General features: G+C 33.3%; 1 protein-coding gene across 1 annotated transcript; it reads left to right on the top strand.

The window, feature by feature from the left end:
- Window positions 1-8,622: 8,622 nt before the first annotated feature.
- Window positions 8,623-10,848, top strand: LOC143612978 (uncharacterized). The gene has a single exon (XM_077086818.1). The coding sequence runs from the start codon at window positions 8,623-8,625 to the stop codon at window positions 10,846-10,848; it is 2,226 nt and encodes a 741-aa protein (XP_076942933.1).
- The last annotated feature ends 2,938 nt before the right edge of the window (window positions 10,849-13,786 follow it).

Here is a 13,786-nt window from a genome sequence, read left to right as displayed (position 1 = left end):
TTGAATCTTTAAGTTGAATAATGTTGTATGATCTTCACATGAAAACTTCTATTGCTTAATCTGGTAAACATTATGACCTTAATGTGTTTCTCTGCATAAACAAGACTAACCAAACTTGTTTTGATGGGTTAGTAAAATATAAACACATATCTTTCATACCTGAAATATATGTTTTAACTCATTCGGATGTCTCCTAGCATGACACATGCTGGTAAATATAAACAAGAAAATAATAATCCTATATAGCTAACAGTATGACATAATGCATATATGCATTATGATATTTCCAATAATATTTTATATTCATATAGGAAATGATAATAGAGTCATTGTTTGACATCCTTTAACGTGCTAAAATGATTAAATTTGTTCATTGGAAAATGTCTCAACATTTCTTAGATCTTCGATGGATTTATAAACATATAATCACACATATACTCGAACTATAAGTCGAGCAATAATCACACCTTGTCAAGGTCTTTGAAAAATAATTTTCTCTTTAAAAGCTCATAAGTTTCTCTCGATGATGTGTACATCATCAGTGTATGATTTTAGTGAACTTTTAAGAGTGAAATTTTGATAAAAAGTATGGCTATTTATATCCAACTTATCTCCCTCTTTATCAAAATATATCTTGATTTGTATCAAGCTCAATCCAATTAATCTATACTTAATAAGCATAAATCCATGCATTTACCAATCCATCATGAACTTCTTTCCAACTTGACAAATTATGCATGTGTATTCACTTTTCTAGGATTTTTGATGCATAAAGTTGCTTATTTAAAAACATCAATTTTGTATCACATATCATCGTTATTGTACTATTTATTTGTTTATTGAGATATTGTACTCATAATATAGATGCTATTCTATGCGTATGCTTATTGATGCACAAGAATTCCATCATTAAGATGTATTAGTTAACCTTTCAGGTATTCAACTACCTCAGGAAACTCTTTATGAGTTCTATTTATGTTCAACTTTCAATAACCGTAACATATTCAAATATGACTCTATACACAAAAAATCATTGTGTTCTCGAGAACTTACTTTACATGATTTGTTAATTTAAATCGTTCAAAAACTTTCTTGTAAACTTTCAGTATCAACTGAATCATAATATTTATTGGACGCGTATCAATTCTCTCTTTATATTACCAGACTTTTTAGTTATCCGAAAGTCATTGCTTCCACCATTGGAGAATGTGTCTCCTCAATCCTCATAATTAATCATGGGTCTTTGCAAAAAAAATTGTGCCATCACTTTTGCTTTATATCACTTGATGAATTTTCATAACTCATATACAAGACCCATTTGTATCTAACACATTTTACAAATTTAGTTGTACGGACTGTTGGCCCAACAAACTTTCCGTTATTTAGAGAATTCAACTCTGCCCTGTTTGCGTATTTCTACTTTGGTCAATCATTTTTTTATAGGCAGATTTAGAATCTTGATCCTCATCATCATTTCAAGCGCTAACTATATATATAAATAAAATTATAACGACGTCGACTTTATTTCGATTCCATATATCTTTGTAGACATATACAATATAATTTATTGAGAGCTCTTTTTTTTTCAGGTACCTAAGGTTCTTCAAGAACCATCATGTCTAATCTCTTCCAAGAGACCTTTTACTGCACCTCGACTTGACCATCTTTATTACTTGCTCCAAATTTCGAGGAAATTTTACCTCTGGAACCGATCAATCTACCACGCTACACGCGGGCATTAGACTATTATCAATATGCGTTTTTCCTTCTAGGACATTTATTAATTGGAGCATTAGCAGTTCGTATAGGTGTCTTAGCTAGACACTCTCTTTTGGTCAGTGAATCATCCGGTAATTCATTCGTTGATCTTTATTCATGAATTATCCTTTGAACTTTTAATTCATATAATTTAGTTTGAGGATCAATGATAATTCATTCCAACTAAATTTGTTTTCCAACTGCTTTAAATCCCCCCCCCCCACCCCCCCTAATGTTGGGAATGTTGATTCACTAAAGTGAAAACTAATGAGCCATAAGCAAATATCTCATTAATGGCTCTAAGTATTTAATCATATATAATATTTAATACCGACATATATTCTCAACTTCCTTTGAGTTCTCATCTTTGTGTCTTGTGGTGGATTAATTTCAATATATAACACATACGGAAAATTAGATGAGAAATATTTGGTTACTGACAAAAAACCAATTGCAAGGGGAGGAAGTATCATAACTTGTTGGCTTGATGTGAATTAATTTAAAGACAGTAAAATCATATGTACTCAAATACAAACATGAACCTTTGCTCTCGTGATGATTGTCTTTGCAACGAAAATTTAAAGACAGTAAAATCATATGTACTCAAATACAAACATGAACCTTTGTTCTCGTGATGATTGTCTTTGCAACGAATTATAGACGTTGAGTAATCATCTTTAACAAAACAATTTATGTAAGAACATAATCTGTTATGAAGTTCAACACTTATTCCAATGATCATTATTAACTTGGGAATCAAATTCATTATTATAACCGAATATAATATACCGATCTGGAATAATATGCTTGTTATCTTATTAGCTAAGCCATAGATCATGCAAACATGAAGTTGCGATCTTGATAACCATCTAGACGATGCATCAATTTTCAAAACACTAAATGGTATCATGTTAGGATATGTGTATCATTTTCTCAATTTCATAACATATAGGGATTCACACCCTCCTTCAGTTGGTAAATAAATGATTTCCCTTGAGAGCAATATGCATGTATAAGTATTATGAAGAATCACTTGGTTCCTCAATATATTTCACATCATTGACTCGGTGTGGTCTAACCGGTCATGCCATTAGATAATCATGATCCATAAACTTTAGGTTTATGATCGTATATGTAGTATGCTTCTTTAATGCAAGACTATAAATATTAAAGAACATTGTATTATCGTTTCAAACGATCATGTGATTTCACTTTAGTATTTTCACATTTTGTTCTCGTATATGATCAATCTCTTTGCTACATGTGGTGGTCGATCTCATTATTAGCATGATCAACATTATAATTCCGATAGTCGATCTCATTATTAATACAATAATTGTTACAAATTTTCAATTATGCCCATGATCGCAACAATCATTGCGTATTCACATTCACTTCGGGGAATGATGTCAAACCAACATTGTTGATGGTTTATTCATAATTTTCTCTGACATATATACAAAACCACTTCAAACCCTTCATACGTTTTAATGATATGCTACTTCAAGGGCATATTTGAGGTTTGACAAATGAAATATGGTATTAATCTTGTGTTTCCTCATAATTAATTTTCTCTTCACATGATATCAATAGAGAAGTAATTACATGAATGAGTCATGTATTCTTTTAATAAATTATAATTTTTAATAATGACATTAGAGAGAATGACACTTCAGGTGTCATATTATTCTAAATAATTGAATCTTTTATGATACCTAAGCATCATCGAGAGTAAAATAAAACACCAATTTATGATTAGCTTTAATATAATTTGTATGTAAATAATCAGTAACATGTAGATGACATATATATCACAAAGTTAAACCACGTAATTCACAATCTTTATTAAAATGTCATCATATTAAACAAGTTATTACAAGAACTTCATGAAATAAGATTTTTTTTAATCTCATCAAGCAGATATATATAGCGAATCTATATATAATTATGTATTTGTTTCTAACATGTATCACAAATCACATGGGTATCTAACATGCAATTTTATTATACTTTGCTTTAAAACATAAACAAATAAAATATGTAATATGAAGTGATAAATCATTAAAAGAGAACTTAAAATCTTGAATATATCTTAACATAACTCATTCAGTTTCATATTCAAACAGAAACATAAACAATTTACAGTGTAACTTGTTATGACAAAAATACTATGGTGTTATATATAACACAACTTATATTACGTGCATACAAACACATCTACAATTTGCACTCACTATATTGCATTGTGTATAGCGAAACAGACATGTAAAGCTTCAAAAATAACTATATTGCATTCATGATTGTAAACATTTATATATGTTACAATACAAGATCTAACCTCACTAACCAACTATTGTATCGCCTTTACTATATTAGTATATTTATTAAAATTTATAACTAAAAAAACTTTGGAGCCATAATTTTGTTAACTTCAATTTTATTTAGCATGTAAATCAAATATATAAAACATGTAAATCTAGTATATCGACCAACCACACATTTAAAAAAAACACAAATTCTCATATCAATACAATTTGTAAGAGTCTATAATAACTAATCGAACAGTAATCTAATTTCCATAATGGCGTGCGACTATAAGAGTTCAAAATCAATCTTAAATGATTAAATCATAGAAACTAGATAATTATGTATAAATAAATAAAATATATATGAGAAAAACCATTTGTTAAAATCATTAACTAATATAACTAATAATACTTTCTTTCTCAAAAACATTACATCCACGTTTAGTGGGTCCTAATTTGGAAACAAATTTAATTTTTAAATATATTCTTTGCATTTATCACAAATAAAGAAAATTTTACAATAGATGATTAAATATATAAGATTCTATAAGTTGGGTTTCATATATATAGTATCATATATCGTAAAAGCTAATTATCTTAACGCTATGCATATAACCACCAAATATAAACAATGATTATCAATATAATTTTAACTTTTTTTTATTTTAAAATAATCCGTATAATTAAAATTGAATGTGTTGGAAAATATATGAACTATCTAACAGGATTTAAATCATCCAATAAAAATATTTAGTTCCGTTCTTTTAGGAAAACATGGAGAAAAGAAAAATTAATATCACTAAAAGCAATACGTTTATTTTAGACTCAACAAAATTCTAGCATTATTATATAAGAGATCTTGTCAAATAGTTAATGTGACATTCCGGAAAGTTGAATTTCATTCTTTTAAGAAAACACAAGTAAACTAAAAGAAAATTGCATGGCACGATCAACAAATTTATTAACAGTTAGCACTATCGAAAATTTGTATTTTATATATTGCGATATAACTATTATGACATGATTGATTATCTTTCCGAATTAATTATAAAATATAACAGGTTAATTTTTAAGCATATTTGAAATAACTATAAATCTCGGTTAAATCCGGAACTGTATGGATTGCAAATGGATTGTTTTAAGAGATTTAAGAAAATAACAAAACTAATCTCAAACATAACCCAAAATCATAATGGATTAAGTTGGAAGAAAAAAAACAAAAGTAAATAATGTGACATACCTTATAACGATTCAACTCCAAAAGAACTTCGTGCTGATAACGTGTTGTGAAACAAACCTAATAGCTAAACATGTGAGAAAGAGATGTAGGGAAAAAGATGGAGATTTCATTAATATGGTGTGTCTTACAATAAGATACAATGATATGTATATATAGGAAAAGATAACTTGAAAAATAAGCCTAATCTATATTAGGTATTGATAACCATAATAATATATATTTATAACATGTTCAAAATATACAGAGAAAGAAATTTCAACTAACTCAGGCATACACATAATCTCCATGGGCTCCACTAGGCACCAAGGGAGCACTGCAGGTCTTCCATTCAAAATGACTCGGCACTTCCATATGATGACATTTTTCGTAGATTTTCTGTATCGGCGGCCAAATGTGACCAACAAGCCCTGCCAGACATCTTCTTAGCCCATGCAAGTAAAATATTTAGCTTGCGGGGTACCTCTAGAGCCTTGACAAACAAGACAATTTTTTTTAGTTTGTTATTCACATTTGGGTACCTTCGTAGTCTAGTTAAGACGCATAAGAGAGGTGTCAAGTCATTTTAAAAGGATAAATGCAATGCTCCTTTAGTACCTAAGGGTGTCCAATGAGCTTATGTGTATTAATGGCGTCAAATATGCCTAAAATAGATACCTATTTTGTGAAATTTATGGTCAAACATGTTTACTTTAGTCTTTAACAAAATCAAACAATCAATAATGTCAGGAGATTTAACCTTTATAATTTTTATTAACAAACGTACATCAATTACACTAGAAGATCTTGTACTTGTAGTTTCATATAGTTTCTGTAAAATTATACAAAATAACCTAACTAGATCCACTACAAGAAAAACATCATATAGGGACAAAATCTGTAGACACAATACAAGTTGTTTCTATAGTTCACCATATAGGGACAACATATTGTCTCTATAGAAGTTTCATTCTTTTTAAGTTTGATAAGCTTATAGAGACAACAAGTCGTCCCTATAGATTGAATAACATTTTTTTATAATTTTCTTTAATTCGGGTTCGATGAAAACAAGCACTAAAAAATGTTTTAACTTGTAGAGACGACATGTCGTCTCTACAACATTTCATATACATATATATATATTTTTTTTTGGTTTTTTATAATTAATGATAAAAATAAAAAATTCAAAAATTCAAAATATTATAATTTATAGAAAAGACAAGTCGTCCCTATAAATTTTGAGTAAAAAGAATTTACTTTCACTAGGGGTAAAATTTTCACGATGCTGAAAAAGAAAACTATGTTGAAATAATATAACCTATAGAGACAACATGTCGTCCCTAAAAAGTATTCATGAATAGGCTTAGCATCCTACCAACACCCAATGTCCAACACCACCACCACCAACAGTGTGCCGCCACCACAACCACCACCACCAACGTCCGCCACCACCACCACCACCGTCAACCACCCACCACCGCCACCGTCCATCACCACCACAACCCATCATCGGCCACAACCACTATCCACCACCACCACCCACACTATCCGCTACACCCATCCACCACCCATAACCACCGTTTTCCACCATCCACCACCACCCACTGTCCGCCACCACCACAGTCCACCACCCACCGTAGGCCACCACCATCATCCACCACCCACCACAATAAGATAAAATCATACTATAGACAGTTTTTGTCTTAAAAAACAAACAACACCTAAGTATTTGTATGTGTGTGTTCGATTGAATCAAACGAGTAATCTAAGTCCATTGAGCACACTCAATAATTCGAATGTCCATAGTAAGTGTGGATACACGAGATACCGTATTCAGTTATTCACAAAGAAGGATAAGCTCAATTAGAACTACTAAAAGGTGAGTTGATGACGGTTTTCTAAAGAAAATGACCGATTCATGTAAGTGTATGTTTACCGTTTGTAGGGACAACATTATTCATAGCTATAAGTAAGCCTATAAACACAACATGTCATCCCTATAAGTAAATATTTAGTGAGCACGGTGTAAACGAAAAGCAAAAAGAAAATGATTTACCTATAATGACAAAATGTGGTCTCTATATAGGTAAATATAAGTATTTTATAGATGTGTTAATAAATGGACACTGAGTAAAAAAGAATCAACAATTATTTTGGGGCTAAATGGAGGGAAATATACATAGGCGCCAAGTTAAACAAAAAGCAATTTCCCCCAAATCTCAAATTTCTACCTGATAGTGATAGCCACCATTGAAGCAATGCACCTCTTAGCACCCCCATTTTGAAGCTTGAGAGTAAGAAACATGCTATTTCTTGTTCAGTTTGTTAAGTTAGAAACACATATTATTCCTTGATCTGGGCAGCAGATAAGGGTTTGTGGTGTTTTCAGTTGTAGTTTTAAAAAAGTAGTTAACTTCAGCCTTATTTATGTAGTGTTAGAAACATATGTTACTGTAGTGTTAAAAAATTAGTTAATTTCAGACCTTATTTATGTTTTAAAACTGGGTTTCTACAAGTTTGGGTCAAACTTAGAGGTCGCCTATGTCATATTAATATGGATTATAGATACGAGTGTTCTTAATTGGTTTACTTTTGTCGAGACTTTTTGTTGGCTATTGTGTATTCGTTGGGTTTTGTACTGTTGTTTATGTTTATGCAACCAAATTGGTTGTTAATAGCTACTATAAGAAATTAAGTATTATCAACCTTGTTTGTTTTTGGTGACAGAAAACATGAACCATTTGTTTGTGCATTTTTATACAAAACTATAGAAAGCTACTATAAGTATTATCAATTGGTTATCGATCTAACCCAATTTTATTAAATGTCAGTAACAACTTGGAGATAATCTTACTGCCTCTTTAATCTAAAATCTTTGAGACGTCTGGAGCTTTACGCACATACTCAACCATTCAGGTACCAATTCTTTTCTTTAACAATATTATATATTGTAATTGTTATTCAATAATAGGCCTACTAATAGCGTCGTATTCACTTAGCCCAAATATATATATAAGTTCAGAATATTGAACCAGTTATGACAATGGATAAGAGTTGGATAAAGTTGAGGAATCGCAATTCTCCGTATTTCTTAAACGGTGTTCGCATCTTTATAGAAATTGCCCAGAACCATGTTGAGAGTCAAGGCAAAGCGTTTTGCCCGTGCAGACGATGTTGCAATGGGATACGGCATGATTTGAAAACAGTAAAAAACCACATACACGAGAGTGGGTTTCTACCATCGTCCAGACATAGCATTATCACGGTGAGATTCATCCTCGGGCTGCAGAGACAGCGTCCCTTTTTTCTCAAAGAACCCATACTCCGTTAACAAACAATGAGATGTTTGATTTAGTTGATGATATCATGGAGGAGCAACATGCATGTACTCCACCAACAGATAATGGAGTTGGGTTAGACCCAGAATTCGATGAATTGTTCAAGGAGCTGAATACCGAGTTCTACCCTGGTTGTACTTGGATATCTTCTCTAAACTCTCTAGCAAAATTAATGCATATTAAAGTCATCAACAAATGGACAGATAGTTCGTTTGACCAACTTCTAGAGTTTTTAAGATTTGCTCTCCCAAAAGAAAATAAGGTTCCAACCTCACACTACGAAGCTAAGAAGAAGCTGAGTAAGATTGGGTTAGGGTATGAAAAAATTCATGCTTGCATTAATGATTGCGCTCTTTTTTGGAAGGAGAATGCCGAGATGGAAAACTGCCCTGTTTGTAACGCGAGTAGATGGGTTGACAAAAACACAAAGGGGAAGAAAATAGCACAAAAAGTGTTGCGCTACTTTCCTTTAACTTCCAGGCTTCGAAGGATGTATAGTTCTAGATTCATAGCAAAAGACATGATCTGGCATAATACTGGACGTTCAACGGATGGTATGATGCGTCATCCGGTTGATGGGAAGGCATGGCAAGAATTTGACAAGAAATATCCTGAATTTGCCCAAGAACCTAGGAACGTTCGTCTGGGTTTGGCTACTGATGGGTTTAATCCGTTTGGTAACATGAGTCAGGGTTATAGTATGTGGCCAGTTGTGTTGACGACTTATAATACACCATCGTGGTTATGCATGAAAGAGTCTTCTTTCATGCTGACTTTGCTAATTCCAGGTCCTAAATCACCTGGAAAAGACATTGATGTTTTCCTAAGGCCTTTAGTGGATGAGTTGAAAATGTTATCGGGCGAAGGAGTTCAAATGAAAGATTCGTCAACCAACACTATATTCAAGATGCGTGCTGCACTATTGTGGACTATCAACGATTACCCCGCTCGTAGAAGCTTGTCCGGATGGAGTGGTCAAGGGTATAAAGCATGTGCTACTTGTAACGAAGACACGCCCTCATGCCCCGTAAAAAGTAAAATCGCTTTTATTGGTCACAGACGATTCTTGAGCAAGCAACATAAATGGAGGCAAGATTTGTCGTTTGATGGCAAAACAGAGACAAGAAATCCTCCTAGAAGGTTGACTAATGCAAAAATATTAGGACAACTAGATCGTCTCCCTGATCGTGTTTCGGGGAAACATCCTAACCATGGAGGGGTGAAAAGAAAGCGTGCCTCGTCAGAGTTGAATTGGACTAAACGAAGTATCTTCATTGAGCTAGAGTATTGGTCTTCTCTCCTTTTAAAACACAATCTTGATGTTATGCACATAGAGAAAAATGTGGCAGAGAGCTTGCTGGGTACTCTGCTGATGAATGAAAAATCAAAAGACACGCATAAAGCAAGAGAAGACTTAGAAAAGATGGGTATTCGAGAAAATTTATGGCTAACAACGAATAAAAGAAACAAGGTCGATCAACCGCATGCTCCTTACTCTTTCACAGCTGATGAACGAGAACATTTTTGTGAGTTCATTAGAGGAGTGAGATTGCCTGATGGTTTTGGATCCAACTTTAAAAATAAGGTGCTTTCAAATAATTCAAATATAATTGGGTTAAAATCTCATGATTATCACATACTCATGCAACGATTGCTACCAATAGCAGTTCGGGCAGGTCTGCCTGCAAATGTTTCAACAGCAATCACTAACCTTCGCACCTTGTTTCAAAAAATATGTGCGCGATCATTAGATGTGAAAGATATGCATAAACAAGAAAAAAATGTGGTAAATATATTATGCAATTTGGAATTGATATATCCTCCAGCATTTTTTGACATAATGGTTCATCTAGTTCTTCATTTGCCTCAAGAAGCTATTCTTGGTGGTCCCGTGTATATGAGATGGATGTATCCTTTCAAAAGATACATGAAAAAGCTAAAAGCATATGTCAGAAACAAAGCAAGGCCTGAAGGATCAATAGCAGAAGGTTATGTTGCAGATGAAGCATTGACATTTTGCTCTATGTATCTTGAGGGTATCCAAACCAAATTTAACCATCCTGGTAGAAATGTGGATGCTAATATTCCAAAGAGGCAGTTGCATGTGTTTTCATCTCAATGTCGACCAATGTCTAAGGCGAAAATCATTGACCGTTTTGAAGAGGCTAGGGAATCATTACATTATTTTGTATTGAACAACTGCCATGAAATTGAAGACTACAAATCGTAAGGTTTTCGGGTTTTTTCATTTTTACTTTAGCTATTATGCTAAACTAATTTAAAATTTGTGTTCCTTATCCAGAAAATTTAAAGCTGAATTTCCTCAACGAGACATGAAAATAGAATTTTCCTCATGGTTTAGATGTAAAGCAGATACATCTACATCTTCGTCATCATATAATATGTCTACTGACTATGCAAATGAATTATTAGCATTGGCCTATGGTCCAACGAGAGCATGTTCTTACGATGCTTGCATAGTCAATGGAGTTAGATTTGTGGTACATAACCGTGATAACCGACACACTACTCAGAACAGTGGTGTCATTTCAATAGGAGAAGATGGTACTCTATTCTATGGTCAATTAGAACAGATCATAGAGTTGAAGTATCTAAATAAATACTCGGTTGTACTATTTCGTTGTAAATGGTTTGACACGTCAGGTAAAAGACTAATTAAGAAAAACAATACTGTTGTTATCGACATCAGTCGTGAATGGTTTGTTGGTAATGAATGGTATGACGATCAGCAATATATATTAGCGACACAAGCTAAACAAGTCTTTTATCTACAAGATCCTTCTCAAAGAAGCGGCAATCGGAGGGTTGTGGAAGACGTTCACCATCGAAAACTTTGGGATCATCCAAGTATGAGTGTTGTTAATGAGATAGATATATTGCACGACACTCAATCGTCTGATTACAACTTAGTAGTCGACTCAGGCTTTGATGAAGATTTTACTGAAGATGAAAATTTCATTGATGATAATGGTGACACAATAACTATTGCTCCGGTTGTGGATGATGACAATTTTATTGATGAAGACGAAGAAGAGGACGAAGAAGAAGACGAAGACGAAGACACATACCTTTTAGATGAGGAAGACGATCTTATTATAGACACATGCTATTCTAGTGATGATTCCGATTGAATGCATGTATATAAGTTATTCATGTTAAATTGTGAATATTTAATTAGAATGTTTATTATATCTTTATAACATGTATTTGTTTATGTGAAAGGAATGGCAGATGTTGCACATGGACACGGGGGGGGGGGGGGGGGGGGGGGATGGTGGGAGTCAGGACCCCAATAGGAATCAAAATACAATCTCTAGCATTTGCGAGTCTTGTAAGTTGTTCAATCTAATTATATGTCCTCGTATATTGAATATTTCTTTTAGTATGCTAACTTTTCTATTTCATGTATAAATATGCAGCCCAAGCCAAAGGAAAGCGTGGACCAGGGAGAAATATAAAGTTATATAATAAAAGTCAACAAAACGCGAGTGAGCCACTTCCCCTTGAAGTTCTTGAAGGGGCACGCCAATATAAGTTTGTTGGATCGAATGCCTCGGATTTTGTAAGATTGATCTCCAACACTATTCTAGCACGAGTTCCTTTGCATTATGAAAATTGGCAGGTTGTTCCAGATGAGGATAAAAATAATGTTTATCCCGAACTTTCGTAAGGCCTCCATGTGTAATTAATTATATATTTGTATTTCAATTTTGTAACTTTTACATACTTTCCAATTATTTCTTTTTTACAGGATTTCTTTGATCTCAACAAATTTAAAGATGGCGATCCCATCAGGTGGTCAAGGATTCAACTTGGAATTACTGCTGATTGTCAGAGACGTTACACATCTCGAAAGTCTAAATTTAAGAAACATTTTGAAAAAAATGGAGGTTATGCCGACGTTGAAACAGCAAAGAAGTGTCCCCCAAAAACTTATGATGTGGGCAAGTGGGTTAAGCTTATTGATGATTTGTTTATGGATCCCAAATATAGGTTGAGATGTGAAGCAAATAAAGATAACAGAGCAAAACAAAGATACCTGAGTTTTCAAGGTAGTCAATCTTTTGCCCAAATTCAACACATATCGGTAAGAAAAATTGTCAATATTACCCAAAGATCTATTAATTTTCATATTGAAATCTAGAAATTAGTATTTTTGGTGTTTACAAAGGAGGAAAAAACCGGAAGTGCGAGTCGTATTGATATTTTCAAGAAGACGCATTTCAAGGAAGGGAAAGGATGGGCAAACAAGGAATGTGAAGCAGATTGGGTAAGTAAAAACCTTTTTTATATGATTTGGTATCTTATTATTATGTGCTGGTGTCAAATAGAGCTTAAATGAGGTATTAAAAGTCTTTTGTTAAATAATTGTAAAAGTTTTCATTATGGCTTCAGTAGGTATTCAAAAGAGCTTATATTATTGTAAAAAACTATTTGCTATATGATTTAGTATCTTATTTAATTATGGGTTCTCTCTTTTGGTTCGTATAATGAGTACAATAACTGAATAACAGTTGTAGTTTCGCGCAACGCGCGGGTTTCGTTAGCTAGTTATTCTTAGTATGTTGCATTTGTTGAGATAGATGCAACGCTATTGTCTATTTTTAATTATTTGAACAGGTTGGTTCTGCTCGTTTTATAGCAGTTTTGTTGTCATGTTATAGTAAAAAAACATCTAATGTATTGTTTAATGTAGAGTAAAATTCAAGACGAATTAGCAAAAACGTTAAAAGATTCGGCTGATCCAGCAACAGTTGATGAGATTGGGGTACTCCAGCGTGCTTTAGGTCCTAAACGTGGCTACATACGTGGTGTTGGACGTGTTGTGAGAAATGTAACCCCAGAAATATCGCGGTCATACCCTCCGCCACAGCAACAACAACAATTGCAAGACATGCAAGAAGAAATGAAAAAAGTGCAACAGCAACTGCAAGAATTGCAGCGGCAGCAGCAAGCTGCCGCTCAGCAGCAGCAGGCCGACCAGCAGCAGCACGTCACCCAGCATCAGCAACAAGTGTCACCATTCTCAAACCAAGCATTACTGGAAATAATGCAACAACAAAACCAACAACACCAGTTTCTAATGCAACAAATGACGCTGCAGTTCCAACAAGAAATAAATGCTTTGAAAAGAAAATTGCCTCAAC

The sequence above is a fragment of the Bidens hawaiensis genome, unplaced genomic scaffold (assembly GCF_021521415.1).
Source record: "Bidens hawaiensis isolate Kalapana, Puna unplaced genomic scaffold, B.hawaiensis_p1.1 tig00036321_1, whole genome shotgun sequence".
Classification (NCBI taxonomy): domain Eukaryota; kingdom Viridiplantae; phylum Streptophyta; class Magnoliopsida; order Asterales; family Asteraceae; genus Bidens; species Bidens hawaiensis.
The sequence above is the reverse complement of the archived record's forward strand: the minus strand, read 5'-3'. Positions and strand labels throughout refer to the sequence as shown.